This window comes from Lepidochelys olivacea (genome assembly GCF_965140295.1).
Source record: "Lepidochelys olivacea isolate rLepOli2 genome assembly, chromosome: 10".
NCBI lineage: Eukaryota > Metazoa > Chordata > Testudines > Cheloniidae > Lepidochelys > Lepidochelys olivacea.
The window spans coordinates 77173022-77198012 of record NC_140420.1 but is presented as its reverse complement, the minus strand read 5'-3'; the positions used below and the strand labels follow the sequence as shown (position 1 = coordinate 77198012).

General features: G+C 42.9%; 1 protein-coding gene across 2 annotated transcripts in view; it reads left to right on the top strand.

Moving 5' to 3' along the window:
• Positions 1-24991, top strand: part of ADAMTS17 (ADAM metallopeptidase with thrombospondin type 1 motif 17) — a 254629-nt gene that overhangs the window by 71440 nt on the left and 158198 nt on the right. For both annotated transcript variants that reach the window (XM_084641878.1, XM_084641877.1), the window contains exon 8: positions 17686-17791. In XM_084641878.1, the coding sequence (XP_084498004.1) occupies positions 17686-17791 (106 nt within the window). The remainder of the gene's footprint in view (positions 1-17685; positions 17792-24991) is intronic.

Below are 24991 nucleotides of genomic sequence, written 5' to 3'. Positions count from 1 at the left end.
ACTGGGCAGCTTAGCAAACCTGTGCAAAAAAACCAAACCCCGTCTGCCTATCATGAATTTGCAGCTGTTTAATCTGCAAATCAGAAAGATGCTGCTATCACTCAGGTGGCTAGTCACTTACATGTGGCTCATTGATAGAGGGGAGCTCTGCTAAACAAAAAACAGATCCAGGGCATGGTTTTGGACTGGGATACATAGATGCCTCTGCGCTTCCTGAAAGAGTTCTATACCTAAGCGTATGTGAGTAGGAAAGGCACTTTCCTTTTCTGTTCACATATATGCTGGTACGTGTGCAATTGGACAGGCTTAAAAACTGGATCTGTGCTGCTTTTAATGCAGAAGCATCAAGTAGTAGTGGATGCATGTGTGAGTGAACGTGTCATATTAGCATTCTGTAAGGTATCTTGACAATGGATTTCCTCTGGTGATAGTTACAGGTGCTGTACCCTAGTGAATGTGACAGAAACTTCGGTTTTTTGAGCCTCACTTGCTCTCTTATCTACAGTCTAAACAGATTGTTTATAAAAGCCTCAGGGCTGGGACTGTGTCTTGACTTGTGTCTGAGAGGCACCAGGAACTCTTTCCAATGCTTTCAATAATAGCAATTATATCAGTAGTTGTTCAAATCTGTGTTTTCTTTTACAGCAGTTTGAGATGGAGCTCGTGAGACTCCATTTTTTTATGAGAAGAGAACGTTCTTACTGGCTCTTGAGAAATTTTCTATCTGATTTTTAAGTATAAGGTTATATGAAGCCTGCATTTTGTTTTTAAATGGTTAGAGAGCTAGAAGGCTAATACATGAGGTGAATATCCTATTGAAAATTTCTCTACCAATTGTCTAGTTCAGTGGCTCTCAACCTTTCCAGAGTATTGTACCCCTTTCAGGAGTCTGATTTGTCTTGCGTACACCCCAAGTTGAACCTCACTTAAAAACTACTTGCTTACAAAATCAGACATAAAAATACAAAAGAGTCACAGCTGACTACGACTGAAACATTGCAGACGTTCTAATTTTTACCATATCATTCTAAAATAAATCGATTGGCATACAAATATTGTACTTACATTTCAGTGTATAGTAGATAGAGCAGTGTAAACAAGTCATTGTCTGTATGAAATTTTAGTTTGTACTGATTTCGCTAGTGCTTTTCATGTAGCCTGTTGTAAACCTAGGCAAATATTTAGATGAGTTGATGTACCCCCGGAAGACCTTTGTGTACCCCCAGGGATACGCATACCCCTGGTTGAGAACCACTGGTCTTGTTCTCTAGTGGAAAAGATGCAGTATCCCCTTTTATGTAATAGTCACGATTGTTCATTACTACTATTTTATTTACGTCAGTTCCGTACAGAGCACAAAGTAAAAATATTCCCTGCCCTAAGGGATCAGAGTCTACAATAAGAAGTGATCCACTGGGGAAACCCAGACGAGTATACCTTACAGTTAGTGGGGTTTTCTCTTATTCTTATAGTTTTACTGTAGCCTCCCTTCTTGCGGACATGGTGGAAGCAGTGAGTCTTGGGAGGGATTTGAAAGAGAGGTGGGTCATGCCTTGTTGAAGGAAACAGATTCAGCTTGAAGGAGATTGTGTGATACACAGACCAAAGCAAGTGCCCCAAAGTTACAAATGAGAAGGAATGCAGTGTAATTGCCCCTTGCTGGGGCTATTCCCAAATGGTAGATGTGCTATAGTAATCCTCAGTGGAAGCCTGAGGGGTCTTTATTTTTAGATAGATCTATTCAAACATCCTCCTCGCCGCTTGGAAGAGTTGGGCATAGTCTTGGCTTATATTTAATGCTTCTGTGACTAGACAGTGCCTCCCTCTATCCAGTTGGTGAGCAGTGCTGTGTGTCATTGAAACCTATGGACGTACTTGCCTACCTGTTCACTAATGGAAGGGTTGTAAAATCTAGCCCTTTATTATTTTTCTCCCTTGAAAATTAGAAGCTGTCTCATGTAACGAAAACTCTTTGTATTTCCTTTGAGCCAAACACCGGCATCATTGCTTGTGCCCTGCTCTCGCTCTCCCTGTCCTAGTTTGTTATAAATCCGATCGGGAGAGTGTCCATAAATCCTTGAGTTTGTCCTTACTCCGGTGAAACTCCTAGTGGAGGCAAAGAAGGTTGCGACTTAGCAAGGAACAAGCAAACTCCGAAGGTGCCAGTCTAGCCTTGCAATCTGCATGGGTGCGCTGCCCAAGGAGCAGAACAGGGACTGAATTAAGACTCGAAGTATCATGATTTGCTACCTGCTTTCTCCTTGTTCCAGGGGCAGCAAGCTGTGCCAGCCCTTGTCGCAGTGCAGTGTATCTCCCACTCTGTGCCAACTTAGCTGTGCTGGCTTGGGGGGGGGGGGTGAAGGCGACTCTGCATACACTCCTTCCCCACCTTTGCTTGCCCAGTCCCTACACAGGAGGGAAGTAGCTGCCTATGGAGCCGGTCTCCACACTGTGTTCTGACTGGTGATGCAGGGAGCCTGTGTAGAGGGACAAGAAGGCCCCTGCCTTTCCCTCACTGCCTTAGACAGGTGTGAATATCTGCTGGTGACTGATCCTTGAGGGCATAGTCTTCAGCTGCAGTGAGCTCACGCTTGGAGCAGCCGGGCGGGACACAGAAAAGTGGCACGAAGCCACCTTTCCTCCTCTCCTGATACTGGGGCCAGCTGAGGCTGAGTTGGTTCCCGGCACAAGCCTTGTACGTGTTCATTTAAGCCAGTGTAACAACAGAGCTCAACAACAGTCTAATGATTAAAACTCAGTTGGGAGATCCCTGCATCTAGCGTATTATTTTACAAAGAGAAGGCTAGTTGGCACGCAACACAGGAAACCTCATTTCGCCTTCCAAGACTGCTGTGTGGAAAGAATATCCTCAAGATCGTCATGTTACAGATCCTCCACATGTGCAGAAGAATGTCCTCATTTTCTTACTCATTCTTCAGTGGTCTCTCTATTGATGCCATAAGTGGAATTTGCAGCAAGCGTTTATTTATTTTCCCATGGCTACCATTTTGGAAATCCGCATTCCCTCTTAATTCTGTTGCATCTTGTGCGTTTAGCAACCCAAGGTCTGATTTAATGGAACTACTTCTGGTAGTAAGCACCATACCTGATGGCCCTAGGAGGGTAGAACCCTTAGTCAGTTGGTTTTCCCAGATCAGACAAGCTGCTAGGCTAGGTCAGCGCTTAGCACAGAGGTGCTAAACCAAGAATTGACAAATAAGTTTGCCAGTGTGTGTGTGAATTGGCACCTTGACAAGTCGAAGCTAGGAGCGTAATTGAGTTTGTAAGTCGGGATGTAGGAAATGTAATCGAGAAGTATCACAGAACCAATTTGGAACAACATCCATTCAAAGATTGATCATTATGAATCATCCTTTTGAGCTGGAGCATCTCTGCTAGTCACCTGAGCTACTCCTGTTTTGCCCACAGGGTGGCTTGACATGCGTACGATGCCTAAAAATAAAGTTCACTTCAGACATAAACAGCTCCTAAAAGAATTGATCTGTACACTTTCTGACAGTAGCATAATTGCTTTGCTTTGTTGTTCTTATGCCTTAAGAACATGAGAACGGTTTAACCAAGAGATACAGGAGTGTGCCTATTGTCAATATAGCACAAGTGCTAGAACATCTGTTCAGAAACTTCTACAGCTTGGCCTTTTAAATTGAAGAGCTCTGTAGATACTAAAATACTATTGCTAATAATCTAGTTGTGTGTTGTTCTATGTGATTGTAGCAAAGACCATTGCTTATGCACTTCAACAGCTCCCTGGAAAGTGGATATTTTAGTTCTGTGGTTCAGTGGCAAAGCTTTTTAAAAAGGCCCTATTGATTTATCCTTTGCACCTGTCCTCACAATTTCTTACAGCTTGCAATTATTGGATAAAAAGACAACTGGAACTGAATGCTGCATCCCAATGATGTTGCCACTAAAGCAGATGCTGTTTGGTACAGAATCGCTAGATTTTTTTTTTTTTTGATTTATTGCCAAGTCTGATCTTGGCCCTTCATTTTGGAAGGGAATATTAGGGGACTGAAGCCTCCAGGATTCGTACTGGTGAATTCCACAACACTATTTTGATTAGCAGTCTTGTAAAAAGTCTCTGATTCGATCCCCTTCCTCGCTCCCCCTCATTTCCTCCAACCAGGGCACATTATTGATACAGATGGTCTTGACAAATTGCAAGGAAAAGCTGACAAATTGGAAAGTGGAAGCCACTGAGCTCATCTTACAGAGCAAAAGGAAAATAGTCTCCAAGCTGATTTTGGAACCCAGAGCAGTTTGCAAAGCAGCAGCTTTTGGAAGTGCCAGAGGTTGTTTTTCCTCTTCTCAGCAGAGTGTAGAGTTAAGGCGAAACAATGGAGAATATAGTCTCTATTGACAACACTTGTAGCAAGAAGGTTCTGCTGACTGAGTAACAAAAAGTGGTATGTGGTCTAGTGGCTAGCGGATGGGCCTTGTAGTCAGGAATCCTCATGCTGATCCTGACTCCTCCTTTTATCTTGGGTAAGTCACTTATCCTCTCCCTCAGTTTTCCCACTTGTAAAATGGAGATCATGCTTGCACATATCAAGTGAGAAGGATAATTGTTTAATGATTGTAACCCACTCTGAGTGACATAACAAGGTTGGGCCAACACCAGGTCCTCAAATATGAACCCTGTTACATTTCAAGATAGGGTTGGGATTCTGATTCAGAATCAGTTCCAAAACTGGAAGGGCCTATGTTTTTCAGTTCATGTTTGGATGCTCCCAAAATCTTTCAAGAGCAGTAGATCTCCCAAGATGTCTGCCAGTTGGGTCTCAGTCTTGCAAGAAAAGCATAGAGGATTTTGGTGCCGTGCAGGCCTGATTCAGCCTTACAGCTACACTCTTCCCAAAACCCAATCTCTGCATCTTCCTGGCCTCTTTTCCCCTCCTTCCTTCTAGCGCATCCCTTGCTAAATTCTGTCATTTCTCTCTTTAACTTATCTTTTCCTCGCTGTCCCTGTTGCCGACCCCTTATCCGCTGAGAATACTCTAATTCCTTCCATCAAGTCAGTCCAAAATCCTGTTACTAAAGCCTCTTCCCTTCCAATCACATCGTGCCCCGTCACTATCTACTCTCTTGCCAATCCTTTTGCTTTACTGTTCACTACGTCTCCTATTTCCATTATGCCTTCTATCAAGATTCCCTGTATACCTAGAGCACTCTTTGTCCTCATCCACTAATCAACCTCTTCTCTCCTATGTACTTGTCCTTTCAAATACTCTTCCCTTCCTATCCTCCTCATTTATCATGGTGCAACTGGTGTCATGTGTCTTGTCTTACTTAGGCTGTAAATCATCAGGGAAGGAAACATCATTTTGTTTGTGTGAGTATTGAGAGCATGCAAACTTTAATTACCACATAGAGGTAGCTAAATACCTGGATCTATTATCTGGATTCCTCAGTTCATTGCCAATTCTTATTGCCCTTTTCTTATTTGCTCTTTTATTCTAATGAGATTGGAGCCAGAGACAGTAAAGTTTGCATATTAATTAGTGCAGATGTATGGCTTTATTGCAAAATGGGGGTGCTCCAGCACTCCTGAAAACCAGGCCCCTTTCTCACATGGCAGAATATGGATTTAGCTGTCTAGCTTTAGGCATCCAAGTATGGAAATCTTAGCTTGATTTGACCTGTTGCCCCTTAAATGTCCAAAGCTTTAAATGTAGCAATAATAACTGAAATGCAAAGCAGAGCTGTATTTATCTTCTGCTTGAGATCTGCTCTCAGCAGCACCTTGGGCTCCCATCTCTCTGAGATGTAAGAGGGGAAGGGTTGTTTTGGAATGTGGCGATTAGCACATCAAAGTTGAGTAAACATTCCGGATACTGTGCTTCCTGTGTTCTGGGTAATTCTGTAATTGAGGGACTCATACTGTCATGCCAGATTGAGTGGATTTATTAACTGGCTGTTGTCAAGGAAGGCAGTGGCCTGCAGAGCTAAGGAATACCTTTAATGGGATGGTGGATGTACTGGTGAACAAAGAGAAGTCAAACAAATGGGGCATTGGTGTTTGTCTGTTTTTGCTGAGCTCTTAGATCCCACGTTTTATCCCCAGGAGTATGGTTTACTGAGCCTGTAAGCTTTCCTGGAATTACTTTTCAGGGAAGGATTCTCCCCACCCCACCCCCTTAGATCCCATTCGCCAGCTTGGTGAATATTTTTTCCCATGGCCTTGTGTTCTCACAAACAATGTAGAATGTTGTCAGTAACCAATGCTGTACGGTTGAGGCGATGTTCTGAATAATGCACTGTTCTGTAGGTGCAGCACTGGTGGGTTTCAGTTAGAGATTGGCCCATGCTAGTTAGAAAAGTTAGGAACTTTAGGACATCTGCCCTACTGTCCTTTCTTCAGTGGAAATGGTACCTTAACATGACCTATCCACCACCAACCAGTTGAAAAGCTCGGGCTCTCTGTATTGCTTCAGAGAGAACTCCTTCCAAGTAAGAGTCAGTTCTGACTTCTCTATCCTCATCTAGTTCTCTCTGTTAGGGGACATGGCTGTAACACAAGACCTTGGGGGTGAGGAAGGCTGGTGTATGATAAGGAGAATTGTGAAGGGATTCTAAGGGCAGATGCAGAAGAAACAGTGGAGAAGAAAAAGGCCTAAAACTGGTGTCTTTAGCTCAGGGGGGTCAGATTACGGTCTAGCTATACCAGTGTAAACCTTGAGTGACTCCACTGACTGCCGTGGTGTTGCTCTGGGTGGACAACAGTAGAATCTGGCTCTTTGTCTTTCGTTTTATGCTACCCATGGTGAAGAATACTTGTCCTAGCGGTCAGGAGAGAGTCTTGGGTTCCATGCTCCTTTAGAATGCCCGTGACATACCTGTGTAAATCATGAGAGACTCACTGAAGTCAGTTGATTTGCACAGGTGTAAAGCTAGTGCAAGTGAGATCAGAATCAGACACTTTTGACGTTTTGGGGGATGTTTGTAGGTGAGCATGTCCATGAACGAGCAGGTAAACTGTCTCTGCGTTTTGAAAGTCTTATGGAAGCATAGGAGGGAGCAGAGGGCAAAACCTAGCAGGGCAGGGAGTCAGTAAACAAAAGCAGTAGATTTGAACTGGGAGGTGGGGGGCGGGCTCCAAGAACTAGATTAACTGGAGTACAATGGGGAGTAATTAGGGAAAAGAAAGGGGTGGCAGCAAAGCATACCAATAACCTTTCATAGATTGCACTATCCTGCTTTCCTTACAAGGATCACAGTGTTTTACAAACATGGCTGAATCAAGCCTCACGATGCTTATGTCTGCAGAGTCCATATAGTCATTGCCCAGGGTTACACAGCATGTCTGAATCTAGCTCTCCTGATTAGAACCCAGATCTTGTGATACATACATTATCCAGGGCTTTAACCACTAGACCCAACTTCCTGACAGCTGTGGATGTTTCAGTCTGCAGATATTTTTTTTGTACTCTTAGCTATTAAATAAAGTTTATTTCCTTTCAAGGCAGTTTTCTCTTAGAACACTGCGTTCTGAGGGGTATCATGCTATCAGCTCTAGAAACATCTGCTTTTTACCCATAGCTATTATCACTGTGGATGTCAGGGAGAGCTTCTTTACTTAATCTTCTAAGGTTATGTGTAATGAAAATCACAGGATTCAAAAAGTAACCACATTTCCTTTTTAAAGGAAACCATTTATTTTCCTTGCTGGGTTTTCAGGGTTGTGACAGCAGTTGTATGTACTGGAAGTGACAGTGTTTTCAGAGTTAGAAGGAAGATGAGTTTATTGGGAACCACATGACAACATTCAGTCCACCAGGAAGTTGTTTAGCTCTAGAGAGTATGCTGAATGCCGATGAAGTGGGGTGAAGTTCTGGAGATTGTACTGACTTTTAGAGGAGGAGCAAGGCTTCTGTAAAGATCACATTGACTTTTGGGATGTGGCAGGTTACCTAGTGGTTAGAAGGAATCGGCACTCAGATGCTATGGTGATGGGCATCTTTATAAGAAGCTAGTTAGATACAGCAGTGGATAGAGAGTTCCCTGGGTTTTGTTCCCAACTGTATCACTGACTCGTAGGATTTTGTAGGTAAACCAAGGCACAATCATCATAGGACTCATCTATAAAATGGGTGTAATAGTATTTGTCTACCTCACAAGGAAGAGGTAGGTCAATATTTGAACACCACTTTGAGATCTGTGCGTATAAAGTGCTCTGTAGCATTCTGAAAAATAGGGTACCATAGAGCAGGTCTTCGCACACACACACCCCGGGACCCGACTCCAAGTGTCGAGTTGGGTGTAATTGTTACACATTTGGGCTCAGTTCAGGTCCGGTAGTCTCTCATCACTGAGCATGCCGACTGCTCTGGACCCTTGCAAGACGATCCAAACCAAATGAGACCCGACTACCAAAGTTGGGTTCCAGTCAGGTATGAAAACAACTCAGCGTTCTTGGGCTCATGTCGGGTTTGAATTGGCTTTGATCAAGTCTGGTTCAGGTCAGGCTTTCAAATGAGACAGACCTCTGCCGCAGAGCTGAAGGAGTGGACTATACAAAGCTTAATAGGGCTTTCCTCTACAATGTGCTCCTAGTGACTGAGATGGTCTCCCTTCTACAGTAATGCTCAGACATGTCTGGGGCCCAAGATTTAACTTGTAGAGCAGCGCTAACAGCTCATTGAAGGCTAGTCATGGAGTTTTGAGTACTAGGACTGGCTGGAAAACATAAATTCTGTTTTGCAAAATGGTCAAGGGTTTTGAAAAATCTGTTTTCGTTCTGAAACAAAGCTGAGACCTTTCAAAATGTTTCAAGAGACAGTGGTCAGGGCATGTGGGAGAACCAGGTTCACGTTCCTGCTCCAAATCAGGATGTTCGAGACCCAGGTTGAAATTCTTGGCTGATTTGGAGCAGGAAGTTGAACCTGAGTTTTCTGCATCCCAAGTGCCCTAACGAGCAGGCTGTTGTCTACTCTGGGGGCAGGTCTTTCTCTTTTCTGTCTTGGACCTGCAAAGTTTATCAAAACAGATACATTTCCACCAAAAGTTTCAGAATCAACAAATCAGCATTATCCAGGAAATAAACGTTCTGTTGAAAAATCCCCAACCAGCTCTACTAAATACTCCCCCAAATGCCCCTTCCTCTACCACCTCCAAGAAAGAATTTTACTTACAGTACCGCAGCCTTACAACTACTGTGGGGGTGGCAGGTTGGTACCTCCTTGGAGGGACTGGGACAGACAGTGGGGCTATCTGCTGTCCCCTGAAATGAAATACAAACAGAAGAAAACTGGTAGATCCATTGCCAGTGCAGGCTGCAGATCTGCAGTGCAGATCCATTGTCAGTCACTATGAAAAGTTGCTTATTTCGTGGCCTACATTCCCTTTAAGGGTAAATGTATATTTATGTGGGAGACTATTTGGAAGCCGCTGTTCCTGACTGCTTGCTCTGACAATCGCTTGCATGTTCCATTATATGAGACATCTCTGTTTTTAAAAAGATGATTGAATAGTTTTTGAACTATTTCAGAACGTTGTAACTTCTCTGCGTAGGGCGTTTGGCGTGAATATTTCTTCCTGCCCAACCGCGGCCGTCTCCTGTGCATTGGAAACTTACATTGTAATTTCTCTTCTTCTGGTTCATAATGACTGTATTGTTTCCAGTGTGGTTTTCATTAACCCCAGTGACAATGAAAATTGTTGCTAAGGAAAACAGTTTCCTCATGCAAATGTTAAACTGTAATGGAAACCATGTTGTTACTGCAAGAATAACAGAAATTGACATCTAAATGACTGACCAGAACTCAGCCAAATTAATGTGTGCTGCTAAAACTGCACCACTGGCTTTAACTTAACACATCCTCCTTAAATGAGGAGAGAACTTACCCCTTTCCCCTTCTGTATGGTCCCTCCCAACCAAGGCTTGGGCTCACTGGTGCGGTAGTGATGGTTGAAATTGCACTGCCACTGCTCATGCCGTACTTTGGCGCTTGGTGCTGTACATATTGGACTGGAGCCTGAGTGGGTGCTCTTTTCCCTGATTCAGGTCCTGTTATAATACTTCTAATTTTGAGGAAGCATTATCCACTGATGTGGGTTTTCAGGGCAGATCTCGGTTCTGTTTCCAGCTCAGCTTTGTCAGCTAGCTTCTCTGTACCTTCCCTTTTCCAGCTGTCAAATTAGTAGATGTTTATTTGCCTATCTCGGAGGCAATTTCTGAAAGGCTTGCTTCGTTAATTTTGTTTGTAAAGTGTGTGGAAACCCTTGTGCATAAGGCTCTATGGAAGAGCGAATTACTGTTGTTATTTATTATTAAATCTTGCAATCAGTGAGAGCTACTCCTGGTGAATGATCTAATTGCACTTTTACATGCAGAGCAGATCACTGACCAGAGGAACAGTCCATTGCAATGAACCATGCCTCTGATCTCCCTGTCCAGGACCTTTAGGTAGAGGGAAGAATAGAATAGACAGAGGCTGCAAAAAAGCCTACTCTTGACAGTCTGGGAGCTGCATGAAGAGAAATGAGTTGGGAGGGTGTGTAGAATAACCACATGTAAGTAATAGCAATTGCAGGGAATGGAGGGGTAAAAAACGATTGCTCCGTATTTAAGCATGTGTGCACTTCCCACACTAATGCTTTGAGAAGGCTGACCCCGTTCTCAGACTAACCAGTGATTCATGCTTTAGGACAGTGATTCTCAACCAGGGGTACACAGAGGTCTTTCAGTGGGTGCATCGACTCATCTAGATATTTGCCTAGTTTTACAACGGGCTACATAAAAAGCGAAGTCGGTACAACACTAGAATTTCATACAGACAATGGACTTGTTTATATTTCTCTATATACTGTGCACTGAAATGTAAATACAGTATTTATATTCAGATTGATTTATAATTATATGATAAAAATGAGAACCTCAACAATTCTTCAGTAACAGCGTACTGTGTCACTTTTGTATTTTTATGTCTGATTTTGTAAGCAAGCAGTTCTTAAGTGAGGTGAAACTTGGGGGTACGCAAGACAAATCAGACTCCTGAAAGGGGTACAGTAGCTTGGAAAGGTTGAGAGCCACTGCTTTAGGGGCTTTCAGCCTACCACCTTCCACCAGCAGCAAATGCATTGAAAAAATGCAAAGAATAACCCAGGTTTTTGTAAAGCAGGCGTGCTGTGTCAGGAGGGGACGAGCAGACGAGAATGTTAAGAAACAGAAAGAGCAGTTGTAAATCAGAAGTTGCAAAGTTAAAAGCAGAAGGAGTACCTGGGCAATTTGCTTGCTGGGAGAGCTGATTAATCATTCCTCAGTTGTCAGCAGTAAGCCCAGTATATATCATTCTAGGATTAATTGGGGGTAAATGCCTCAGAAGTTTACATCCTCCAGCTCTTGCTAGCTATCACCTTGGCAATTATGTCATGTCCTAACTACCTAATTGAGCTGGTAGGAGGAAAGTAATCGTTCCCCTTGGAAACACTTCTAGAAAAGGTCTCATTAGCTGGCAACAAGGCCAACAGCTGCAAACTGTTTACATGTGACAACTTTTTGGATAAACCAGAGTTTACACAGTTGTGTGTGGTTTTCTGTTGAAATCTAGATAACATCATATGTTCAAACCCAAGTTCAGAAGTTACATACTATAATTTATACAGTTTCCTCAGGGGAAGAATGAAAAAAAAATCAAACTAATGCTTCAAAATAGCACTGGCTTTACTCTCCCTTTCGTACTGATGCTCCTGTTTCAGCATTTTTATTATTAAAAATGAAGTGGTCGTGGCTGTTGGGGTGAGTGAGCTGGTTTGGACGGCGTAAGAATGCTCCATCCCTCTTCCCATCCAGAGCTTATCTCCACACTTGCCTCGGAACAGTATGAGCTTTGAAAAAGTTCAGCTCACTTATCCCCCTGGTTTTTTCATTTTCACACACCTTTGGCTTCCAGCCAGGGCCAGAAGCAGACTTTGCCAAATGATGGGAAGCCCTTCTTCTAGTATTCCCACCCTGGCTAGCCTCAGCATGCCAGGAATTTCATGAGTGAGCCTGAATACATGATGTTTCCAGTCTAATTTTGGAGACTCAAGAAGCTCAAATAAGACTCTGACTGTTAGGGGCTTAATCAAACATTTTTTCCTCATGATATTTTTTAGTTATAAAAAGTCAAACAAGATAAGTATTCATCCACTGCAAGAGAGAACCTACATTGTACAGAATCCAGCCACACAAGGCTGTACCTCAGTTGTGATTATAACTCCATTAGGTCCAATGTTTCTCTACCCAGTGGTAATAATATAGAGCGGCATATGGCGTGTGCTAGAAATACTGGATCAGATACGTTTATGGAATAAAGAACTCTTGTATTCATTTATGGATCAATATAGCATCACCACTTACATTCTGAACTAAGAGTTTGAATTAGGGGGGAGGGATAGCTCAGTGATTTGAGCATTGGCCTGCTAAACCCAGGCTTGTGAGTTCAATCCTTGAGGGGGCCACTTAGGGATCTGGGGCAAAAATTGGGGATTGGTCTTGCTTTGAGCAGGGGGTTGGACTAGATGACCTCCTGAGGTCCCTTCCAACCCTGATATTCTATAATTCTATGAATTCAAATATACTGGTCAAAATTATCAAACTAGGGTACCTAAAGTTGTGCTCCTAAATTTTGAGGTAATAGAGCTACTCAGTGTGTTTTACAATCAATTTTTGAGTCAACGTTTTTAAAAGTTTTAATTTTTTCCAACAGCTCTAATATTGATGCTCCAGAAAGACTCTTGAATCTGCAGGTGCTCCGAGCCTCTGAAAGCCAAAACTTTTATTTAAGATTCTTATGGATTTTTTAGGTGTCAAATTTTCTGCTGTCTGCTACTTTGTTTGTACAGTCCCTACCTCAATAGGACTTTGAACTTGGTGGGTCCCTAGGCACTACTGTGATAACCATAATTAATAATAATAATAATGAAGTAGCTGTAAGTCACCCCAGTTTTGGAATGTTGGTCATTGCCAATATTATATAGTGGCCGAATAGAATCCGTGTGGATACTGGGAACACTTAATCTCTTTACGTGAATCATATTATTCTCTCGGCCATCTGTGTTTACGTATCCTTAATCACTGGCAATTCTCTAGTTTTCCACCATCTAATAATGAGGCCTTTAGCACATTACAGTGCTGTTGCCGATCACTTCCAGTGGCGGTTAGAATTGCTGAGCAGCCTTCCAGCCTCGTGGAGGATTGCCATTTGAGGCCTCTACATTGTGTTCAGCTTTTTAACTGAGATTTATCCTCTCTAACTTATTGCCAAAAACTATAGCCTTTTCTACCAGCCCACCTCATCCAAATATGGTAGGGGTTCTCAGACTGTGGGTCAGGACCCCAAAGTGGATGGTGACCCTGTTTTAATGGGGTTGCCAGCGCTGGCGTTAGACTTGCTGGGGCCCAGGGCTGAAGACTGAGCCCCACCATCTGGGGCTGAAGCCCTTGGACTTCGGTTTGGCTCCCCAGTTCGGGGCAGTGGAGCTCGAGCTGGCTCAGGCTTTGGTCCCCGCTCCTGGGGTCCTGTAGTAATTTTTGTTGTCAGAAGGGGATCACGGTGCAATGAAGTTTGAGAACCGCTGAAATATGGAAATATTGCCCCACTCCATTCTAGAGCAGCGCTCTCAATGAGCCCCTCATTGTGAAATTTAAGTGGTATCAGAATGTAAAGCAAAAATCATTTAAAACTATCTAAACTTGCTTGTGTGTCTGACCATTGAGGTATAGACGTGATATTCTCATGCAACAGCTGTTCCATGGAGTTATGGTATATGCTATTTTAAAGACTTGGCTAATTTGAGGAGACATATTTTTCTGCTCAGGATGGATAATTGGGAGATTAATGGGGATGATTCAGGATTAGTGATCTGAACGAAACATTGCCTGGCTTTAAGTAACTCCATTACTTTGATCATTTCACTCTCAACTGTACTTGCAATTGTTGAAATGTTCTCAAAACCCTGGGCCAGATTCAGTGATGGTGTATTTCAGTAGAGTAGAATCCACTTAAAGCAAGAGCTGAATTTATCTTTTTATAAATTCCTTATTATAGTATCTTGATTTCAGCTGATTGCCGCGAGCACTGTATCATCCAGCTGTCAGTTTATATTCTAGAATTATTCCATGCAGGACAGTGACAAGACCTCTCAGGAGTGGAACGGAATAGTCTGTGTGGCTTCCGTCATGCCATATTGTTCCATCAAAGCAGTTCCTGGTAATAGGAATTGTATGCTCGCTAAGAGGAAGTATGCTTCCTAAACTGTTCTTACTGACTCTTTAAAAGCATCCTGGTCATTAAGGGTATTGCGCAAACTCACATGAAGTTCCAGGGACTCTTTGCCACTTGCCAACTTATAGAATCCTTTCTGTGGTGACCCCTCATCCCTCCATGCTGTTGTGGTGATTGTCATGCTCACCCTTTAATTCTATTTATCTTATCACCCAAGTAAAAGATCAAACCTCCTCTTTGGTGTCCTTACATATTTTCTTAGTTCTCACTGTAGATAACGAGGCCTGATCCAAAATCCACTGAAGTCAGTAAGTCTTTCCACTGACTTCAGATCAGATTCTTAAAGCCTAGAGGTGGAATCCTGTGCCCATTGACATGAATGGGAGTTTTGCCATTGAGTTCAGTGGGGTCAGGATTTCACCCTAGATAGTTAAACTTTGTAACTCCAACTGACGATTTGAGCTCTGCCCCAGGGTGATGCATTGAGCTTTCCCCCACTCCGCTGTATTAAGTTTTAGCTGATTTATAAGAGATGCAATATGGTAATTCTTCATTGAGTTAGAGCCCTTATTTAGCATAATTCCCGAGTAACTGCCTTGAGGATGAGAGCCTTTTGAAATCCTACCTGCTATCTTTGGCAGTGGACCGGTATGATAAGTGACCATGCTGGTACAAAAAGGGGGCTACTGGCATGGCAATTTCTGGCCCTTCCTTGGTCTGCCAGAGCCTTGATTTTACCAACCTTTGGGCATAGTGCAACTTCCAACTTTTCAGTTATTGTGGCAGAAATGGGGCTGGATTGAAAACTCTGCAGGGTCTTACTGTTAGGGGATAATTCTAGAGAGGTCCCGCCTGCAACAGAACAGTTGTATTTCTCTCTAGTGGGTCAACTGGGGGAGACCATATAAGGGGTGTGCACCTTTTGCATGGCATGCACCCCAGCTACAGGGCAACTCCTATGGACAATACAGAGAGGTGGAAGGTGTGTGTCTGTGTGCGCATGCACATGCATATTAGGGGAGTACAGAGGGCCCCAAAAGTCTGCCATTGCGGACCCTCCAGTCCCTTGCCCCGATGGAAAGTGGGGCTGGCAGTCCGTCAGTGACACAGCATCCCTTCCGCTGGAGTAGCAGCTTCAGAGCAGCCCAGCAGCCTGGACGAAGGATGCCTCCTTCTCCGCACCAACTGAGTTATTCAAATACTGGGAGAGGATTTAAGAATTCAAAAATACAGTATAAGGCACAGATCTGCACTAGCAGAGGGTGGCCTGGCTCATCGGATACATCCTTTCCATCTCCAGCTTCAGTGACTGTGAGCTATTCAGTTTTCCCTTCCTCTAACCCGAAGCCTTGCAGCTGATCTTTAATCCCACACCTTCCATTGTTGGTTTTACAGTAAATTAGAATTTTCCCAAACTGCCCCTTCCTGTGTGCAGAAAATATTTCCAGAAATGGCTGATTCCAAGTCAGCTGAGAAGGAGTAGATTGTAATCAGTAAGTGTATTATTGTTTAGACAGTGCCATATGAGTGCATGGTGGTGGACTTAAATATAGTGAATTATGTATTTCTCCCTTCAGGAAGATTAGAAGCCTGGGATATGTTGCACACATCTACATGCTCTGAGGTTTTCTTCTACCATTGGCTCTGTGGGGTAAATTCTCATTCCCTTACTTTGAATAGCACATTGCACCATAAGTTTTCCCATTGATTTCAGTGGGATTACTTATGAAGTGCCATTCTATGTGAGAAGAGATTCCAGAATCTAGTCCTATAGCCATTGATTAACAAGAATCTGCTAGAAGAGGGCCTCCTCCTCCCTGATTGAACTAACCTCGTTATCCCTAGTCTGATTCTTGCTTGCATTTTTATACCTGCCTCTGAAAATTTCCACTGCGTGCATCCGACGAAGTGGGTATACACCCACGAAAGCTCATGTTCCAATACGTCTGTTAGTCTGTAAGGTGCCACAGGACTCTTTGCCGCTTTTACAGATCCAGACTAACACGGCTACCCCTCTGATACTTGAAGAATAAAATAGGAATTTATTCTGATTTTATTTTTGCATCTGCTAGAAATCTCTTGGTCTACACTCAGCACATTTTGAATAAGTTCTCTCTTCCCCATTCCCACTAATAATGCAAACATTTAAGTCAGTTACCCACCTCACCATTCCATCCAAAACCCTCTTGCACATAAATAGCGATATTACTTGTCAAAACTCATACAAAATAGGAAGGGACACCTTCCAAACATAATCATAAAGTTCTACACAATTTCTGTCCCGATAAACTAAGACACGGTGTGCTTTGATGATCTGAGGAAAAATATGGTCCTGCTTCTATAGCACAGCTGCTGTTATTGTTTTACTCTAATTATTAAAGGCAGCTGAACCCCAAGCCACCTCTGTGTGGGAGCAGCACTTAACTGCAAGTAAATAGATCCCTTGTCTCCTAGTTTAAAAAAAAAATCTAAGCCTTGAAAAAATTAAAATGCAATTACTGAAGGTCTGTGCACTTCCCCTTTTTCCTCGCATTGTGCAAGATCCTAATTAAAGTGGAAATTTGATCCTCAGCATTTAGTTAGCTGCATGTTATTTGTGAAATCCTGCTTTGCATGCAAACACTTGGAATGTTTCTATTGGATTTCAGATTTGCTTGTTCAGCAGCGGTAGCCAAGGAAAAGTTTTGACCACACAGGCCATGTTCCACTGTAGCCCTCAGTCTTTCTACAAAAATCCCATTGCTCTAACTGGGAGTTCACATTGCAGAGAGGTGAAAAATGCCCTACAACCAATACTGGGACCCAGTCCTATAAACCCTCACTCATGCAAGCAGCCCCATAGAAGCTAGTGAGAGTTCTCCTGTGAGTAAGCATTTGTAGGATCAAGTCCTAAATTCCATCAGATCATTAGAAGATTTTTGCCACCTCCATTAACTTTGTTCTTCATTGTATACAGTGTGCCAGCTTTCCTGACTCTGACCCCATCAGTAAGCATGAGAATGAATGGGCAACAAAGGGAATGGTTAAGATCTTTCTAAGTAGCTCTGGTTGTATTGTTTAATTGTGTTTCTCTAACAGGATACTGTAGGTGAACCGAAAATTCCACTTAAAAGCCTGTTGAGGACACCTAGCAGTGCCCTGCCAGTTGCTACAGGTTCTGTAGAGAAGCTCACCTGGGCTTCTGAGTCTCTGCTAATCATTAAATATATTTTCCAGCAAGGGGGAATGTGCCTAATTGGAATGGTTTCTATGTGATGAAAAAATAGGCTGGAAGGTTTCACTCTGAACGAGGATGCTGAAGAAGATCATCAGATGAGTTTGTGAACAAATTGCTGTACTATTCTCCAGTACCGCATCGATGTTTTACTGCTTTATGGCTGGCTGACTTCTCTGGGTTTTGAAAGTGTGAGACATTTTGCCAGCACTGATGGGAATGTTCTCTGTGCCTTTTTTGCAGGGATCGCTTACCTGGGAGGTGTATGTAGTGCCAAGAGAAAGTGTGTCCTTGCTGAAGACAATGGTCTCAATCTGGCATTTACCATTGCACACGAACTTGGGCACAAGTAAGAGTTGACTCTTAAGTTTCCGCCATTTACAGATGCCATGTTTATGTTGTTGCCTTGATTTAAATGCTCACAGGTGAAATTACTGGTTTGGTGTGACTGTTATGATCTCCTAACTCCAGTTCATCTCAGGAGCTGATAAATAGATGAACTGGTTAATTTTTAGGATGCTTTCTTGAGAAGCCATTTCAGTGCAGAGAGATCTTTATTGTTTGACTCTTCACACATACCTAAAAACCATATTTAATGCAAATAGTAGAAAGAAACCTCATTAGTTGAGATGATTGATTATTTTTAGGGACCAATTCTGTTCTCATTTACACTTGTGTAACTCCATAGTAACTCTGTGGACTTTAAAATCAGTGGAATTACTCCATATTTATATTGGTGTAACTGAGAGCAGAATTTATCCTTTATATACATAGACACCCATTTTTCAAAGTCTTGCCCTAAAGTTAGGCTTCCAGGTGTATATTTAGGCACCTAAACAATAGTCTGACTTTTCAAGGTTGCTAAGCACCCAGCAGTTCCTCAGTCCACTTACTTAGGTGCCTAAATATGGACTTAAAGGTAGGCGTCCAAGAGCCTAGTTTTGAAAACGTTGGCTGTTGTGTCCAAGGACGGATCTGGGAATAGGACTTAGGACTTCCCAGACTGTGTTCTCGAGCGCTCTGCCTCGTGATGCTGATTGTCTCTTGTAGCATTTTTAACAAGGTCCAGGTTTACTCCTATTAAATAGTCTTCATATACCATGTTGAGATGTAGGGCGGAAGATATGTATGAAAAGTAGAGTTGGCCCAACCAAATTCAGATCTAGATCCACACTTTTCCAAAATATAGGAGTATTCAGATCTAGTTTTAATTGGTTCCAACAGGAGAGTCAGCTGTGAGGTTCACATCCAGATCCAAATTTCCATCAAAGTTCAGGTGTGTTTCAGTCCAGGTGGTGGTTACACCTTTCCGTGTTAATTTTTTTTGCAGTCATTTAGGCACTCAAGTTGACTATTCACTGCAGTCAAATTTCAGAATCAGATGTGAAATTGAATTTTAGATTTGAATAGGTAGGAGGTGCTTGCACACTTGTTCAATTGGGACGGAAATAATATTTGATTTATCAGATCAGTCACAACTGACACACTTTGAATGCTGACTCTGGGATAGTCGTAAGGAACTTGATCAATTCATAGTTAAACCAAGATTTGCAAAACATAATCTGTCAGATACTTTCAACTAGCAAAATCCCAAGCTGCTTGTGGTGTTCCATATGCAAGATAAGAGGCGAACGTGACTGGATAAGTCCTTTGTATGAACTATTCATTCAGCTCTTCCCTTTGATAATGGAATTGTAATTTGTTCAGATTTCCACACTCTCAGTTTAAACTGGGTTTAACCCAAAGCAGGTTATCAACATTCACTGCCTACCAAATTAAGGTTCACTTGAATGTGTGTGGGCTGTGAACCTTTTCTTCCCTTCCATTAGATTGCATTGAGTCTCAATTACCCTGTATAGTGTTTAGGATCAAACATTTCTGCAGCTAGCCGCTCTCCTAAATGGCAGGAGTGTCTTGATCAAATCCCACTATTGTGTCCTTTAGGAAGAATCTGTTCAGAAATTCTTGACCGAATGCTTATAGCCTCCAACTTTTTATGTTCCTGTTGAATATTCATTACCTACAATAACAGATATTTGGTAGCTAAGCTAAAGCCAGTAAATCCCGTTAAGATTCTGGCCAATCCTGTTCTACTGTATATAATTGTTTAATGGAATTGTGTGGACAATGACAAGAATAAATGAACCTCTTATTCACCCTCCAAAGGCACCTGAGCCAAACTGAGGGTAGTTTTAGCCGGAGAAATGAAGAACGTTAGGTTTTCTTTTATTTAAACTACATGCCAAGCTGTTAAACTGGGTTGAAGCCTGATAATGTTACCCACCAGGTTAATTTATTAAGGGAAATTCAGCACTCATTTTGCAATGGGTCATGACCAGAAGGAGAGGATACTAGGACTGTAGGAAGTCCGGCTATGTGAAAAGGGGAGCAAATGGCCCACCCCTTGTGTTTACCCAGGTTCCTACTAATAATGCCTTGTAAAAAATTATTCCATGTAAATACATGGTGTGACGATTCATATATGTATGTATATCAAATTACTAAGCCCATTTTGTTTTGTGAGCACCATTTTGGCTGTAACACTGTACGGTCTCTTCCATGTGATCTTTTTGCCTTCATCTTGTACTGCAGTTCCAACAGAGGGTGAACAATGCAAAGCGATCAAAGGTCATTAACTTGGAGGGTCTCCTATTCAAATGTAAGCATCCTTGGACAGTGAGATTCCTTTCCAGTGAGCCAGTAACCAACCAACAAATCACCTGAGAGCAGACCTTGATCTCTTATTGGGGGACGCTTTGAGGCTGACCAGAAGCATCACCTGACACAAGGGATTGCAACTTTATAAAAGGAGGATTCTCTCACCAGCCATGTTAGAGAGAAAAGGGACCAGAAACAGGCAAGACAGACCAGGGGGAGAAGGTAGAGAAGAGGATTCTAGGACCCTGAAGAGACATTATTTAGTCTGCAGAAGAGGAGAATGACAGGGGATTTGATAGCTGCTTTCAACTACTTAAAGGGAGTTCCAAAGAGGCTGGATCTAGACTGTTCTCAGTGGTAGCTGATGACAGAACAAGGCGTAATGGTCTCAAGTTGCAGTGGGGGGAGGTTTATGTTGGATATTAGGAAAAACTTTTTCACTAGGAGGGTGGTGAAGCACTGGAATGGGTTACCTAGAGAGGTGGTGGAATCTCCTTCCTTTGAAGTTGACAAAGCCCTGGCTGGAATGATTTAGTTGGGATTGGCCCTGCTTTGAGCAGGGGATTGGATTAGATGACCTCCTGAGGTCCCTTCCAACCCTGATATTCTATGATTCTGTGACACTGTTCACATCCCAAAGGGGTGTGGGTGCATGGTTTTGTTGTTTTTCAGTAGCTCTGTGTATTGCCTGTGTTGTCTCAGAGTAAAGTGTAGGTATACTAGAACCTCAAAATTATGAACGCCAGAGTTACAAACTGACCAGTCAATCACACATCTCATTTGGAACCGGAAGTACACAATCAGGCAGCATCAGAAAGAAAAAAGAGAGGGGGAAAAAAGGCAAATACAGTACCGTGCTGTGTTTAAATGTAAACTACTAAAAAAAATAAAGGGAAAGTTTAACAAAAAAAAAAAAAGATTTGACCAGGTAAGGAAACTTTCTGTGCTTGTTTCATTTAAATTAAGATGGTTAAAAGCAGCATTTTCCTTCTGCATAGTAAAGTTCCAAGCTGTATGAAGTCCATGTTCAGTTGTAAACTTTTGAAGAAACAACTGTTACGTTTTGTTCAGCATTACGAACAACCTCCATTCCCGAGGCATTTGTAACTCTGAGGTTCTACTGTATGTGCTGTTCCTTGCTGACGCTGTTGCTTGTCCTCAAAGAGTTAAACTGTAAACTGGAGTGTCCACAATGGGGGAGCTCGTGGAAAAGGTTGCTTAAGGAGACTTGGGCCCCAGGCTGTTTAGCACTGCTCTTTTTACTATTTTCAAGGCTTTTTGCAAGGAAAAACTCTGGAAAGTTTATTCGTTTGTTTTTAAATAAAAGCTGAGATTCTCCTTTCTGTTCCTTAGTCCCCCTCTGCAAATTGTGTGGGCTGCAGCCATGTTCTTTCCAGGCCAGCGCTGTCACCAACGCTGCTCCCTGTAGCAGCCTGAGGCTTCCTAGCGGGAATGTGGGGATGTCTCCTAGTCAAGCATTAGCTGAGCCCAGCGCTGCCTTGGTTGTGAGGTGACAGCCTGAGGTGGTCTGGCTGGAGGCCATAAAGTGTCAAACGCCCTTGAGAAAATGAAGAGAAATCAACAGCAGTAGGCCGAATGCAGTCTGTTGCCAGCAGAGTGGACACCACCTGGTCTCGGACTCAAAGCTGAAACAGATGAGGGTGAAAACAAGCAAGAGGTAAAAAGCCGATGTAGGCCAAACCAAACAGCATTTTATTCGGAACCATCATGCATGTGGAGCTGGGGGAGAGAGTATGTAAGGCATGGCAGGTCTCTGTCACGGAGTCAATGTGATTATTGCTTTAGAAACTCCTGCTAGTTCTTGTCGCCTGGTTAAATGCAGGTACTTGTTGTACCTGTTGGGTACTTGTAAGTATAGCCTGTATAGTGAGTATCAAGAGGCAGGCATTCTTTCAAGGGTGCTGTGTTCATAGAGGGTCTTCAGTGAATGTTCCATTTGTAGGCTGGTATGTAAGCTGATAGACTTGTAAAGTAAAATATTGGCCCAATACATCTAGCACAGCATCCAGCAGGAAGATCTTGTCATGAAAATAGCCATATAAAAATAGGAGTTGGCAAGGATGTCAAAACACTTGCAGGCCTGGAGGGGAGAAGTGGGAGGGAGGATTTGTCATGAGCTACTCCAAGATCTGTACAGCATTACATCGCAAAGCACATCTGAGGCAGTACGATGTAGGCATACAAGCAAACTTCCCAATCCCCAGAACGGGAAGTCGAAAAAGCAATTACCCGGATGTGTGAAGTATGGAGATTTGCCTGTAATACATATTACAAATTAAAAATTTAATATGGAACCTGGGGACAGGCCAGAGTAAATAGGAGCCAGATTGGAATGTTCAGATATCTCTGCCGGAGTGGACAATAGGCTGGTGTGAGGCCATGTATTTTTCCTTAAATGTAGTGGTTTTGTGACTCCAAACAGCACTGAGCGGTTGCTTTGCAGCCAGCCAAAGAACCATGTAGAGTAGCAAGAGCATTTCCGGAAATGTCATCATGATGATTTTGGAACCTTTGCTGCTAATCCTCTGAGATTTATCCTAAGATTATGAAATTTAGGATGCGGAACATTGGAAGCTGGGAAGGCCTTTCTTGAATTTAAAGAAAAAAATCCCTTCCTCATTCTCTGCCGCAGCACAGTTACAGCCTGACCTAAAATACACCAGCTCCCTGACTAAGGCAGGGAGTATCATTTTATATTCAAGCACTGTTCCACCATCCCGGCTGACTTTAAACATTAACCCCTTTATTTAGAACAGCTCCACCCTGGGCTTGTTTTCCTTTCATTACCTTCCCTTACTCTTCTGACTCTCTGCATTGTAATGATAGCCGAAGCAGAGCTTCCTTCATGCATTCCTATAGAGCTGACTTTGAAAAGCACAAGCAAGGCACTGACCTACCAGCGGAGCCCCAAAGCATTTTATGCTGCTGACAGCAAGATCAATCCAGGGGAAGAAAGACAGGCCTTGCAAATGTTCTTGTTAAAATTCAGTGGCGGCATGAGTTAGTCCCACAGCTATCGGGCAAAGACCTCAGCACTGACGTGAATTTATGTGGAATGATTCTTCCATAGTGATCCCATTGTTATTGTAAAAGTATGTGAATTAATTTGCAGAAAGCAATCAATTAGCCGATTTAGTTATCATTACAGACCAAAAACCATCATCAAAACAACATTAATAAGGTTGCAAAGTCAAGCAATCAAAAGATAGGTCATGCCAGTCCCAAGGTTGCCCGTGCTACCTTAATTCTTCCCTCTTATGCATCTGTGCTGTGCATTGAATGAGGCAGGGGTTGTGTGGGAAAGATAGTGTGTGTGAACACGTAATTAAAGATGATCATCCTGCATTCACAGAAGGCGGCACAGGCAACCGTAAATATGCATTTCCTGTCTTTCGAGTGCTTGACTTCATAGCCTTAATATTCGTGAGTCCTAATTTTGGAAAAATGCACAGAGATATAAAAAGTAGAGAAATAGGGTTGCCGAAGGTGGCATCACTGGTACAACAAAGGGGTGGAGGCTGATGTGAAAAGAGATGCGTTTGGGTAAGTAGAGAAGGGCAGACTTATGCAGGAGCCAGTGGAGGGATTCAGTACAGGAGGGGTGTGACATAGTCAAGTTACCATCCAAGTAGAGAGGACTAGGACAATGGAGTAGGGTCCAGGAGGCCGCCTCTCTCTCTGATTAAGGGTGGTATGTCCAAAAGGTTAGAACATAGATCAGGGAGCCAGAGCATCTGGTTTCTACTCTCAGCTCTGCCATGCACTTGTGTGACACCCTGGCCACGTTTCATCTCTCCACCTCAGCTTCCTCATCTGTAAAATGGAGCACATCATCCACTGGCTTCCAGTTCCCTTATGATGCCAACTGATGGCCCTGGTTTTCAAAGGCATCAACAAATCGGGTCCCATTGGCAACCATTTGTCTCCATTGCTGACCCACCAAGACAGCTGTATCTTTGTAGGCTAATACAATTAACAAAGCTCAGGTCAGTGCTTGTGAGAAGTGGAAATATAACATTGTTGGTTGAAGGGGTTCATCTGTGGGACTAAAGTACAAGAGGAGATTAGACTGTTCCAAAGTCTAAGTGGACTCATTTTCAGAGCATGCTGCAAAACCAGACTGTTTGATAAAGCTTTGTCTCTGCAACCATCTCCTGAAAGAAATAGAGAGAGCCCATGACACAGGGGAAAAAAAATACAGCAGTACTTCTTAGGTTTCACCTACTATTCTCAGGTCCTATCTGGGACATGAGCATTGAGATCCTGTTTGCATGTGCAGTGCTTAAGTACTGTAGGCATGGGCATTATAGAAAATCCTATGATAGAATAACACCTGCCTGATGATTCTGGTTGGGGCTCCCTTTATTCATGTTTGTAGAGTGCTCTGAGACCCTTGGGTGAAATGTGCTATTGAAGTGCAAATTACTCTTTTAATCCTTTCCTCATTCTGATTTTGATGCCTAGAAAAATCCAGTCTCCTTTTAAAAACAGTTAATTAAAAAGAGTTTGCAAATTCGATAGTGATTGGAATTTGCGGTTTAAGCCAAATACATGCACAGCGTGCGGTTAGAAATGGAAATAATAATCATGAAAAGAAAATCTGGAGGTAAAGTGAGGGCATTCGTCTCCCAGCTGGGTCTGCAGGAGTGAGTCATAGCTCCAGGTGACTCTGGGGCATTTGGCTGTGTGGGGATGGTCTCGGCCTCTGTGGTTGCATTTCAGCAGTGCTAACGGTTATAAGAAGCGCTGGTGGGTATTTGTGTATGTCTTCAAAACAGAATGTCATAACACTTCCATCTGAGGATCTCCTGTGAGGCAGGGAAGTATTATGGTCTCGGAGGGCACTGAAGCAGAGAAAAGAATTAAGTAA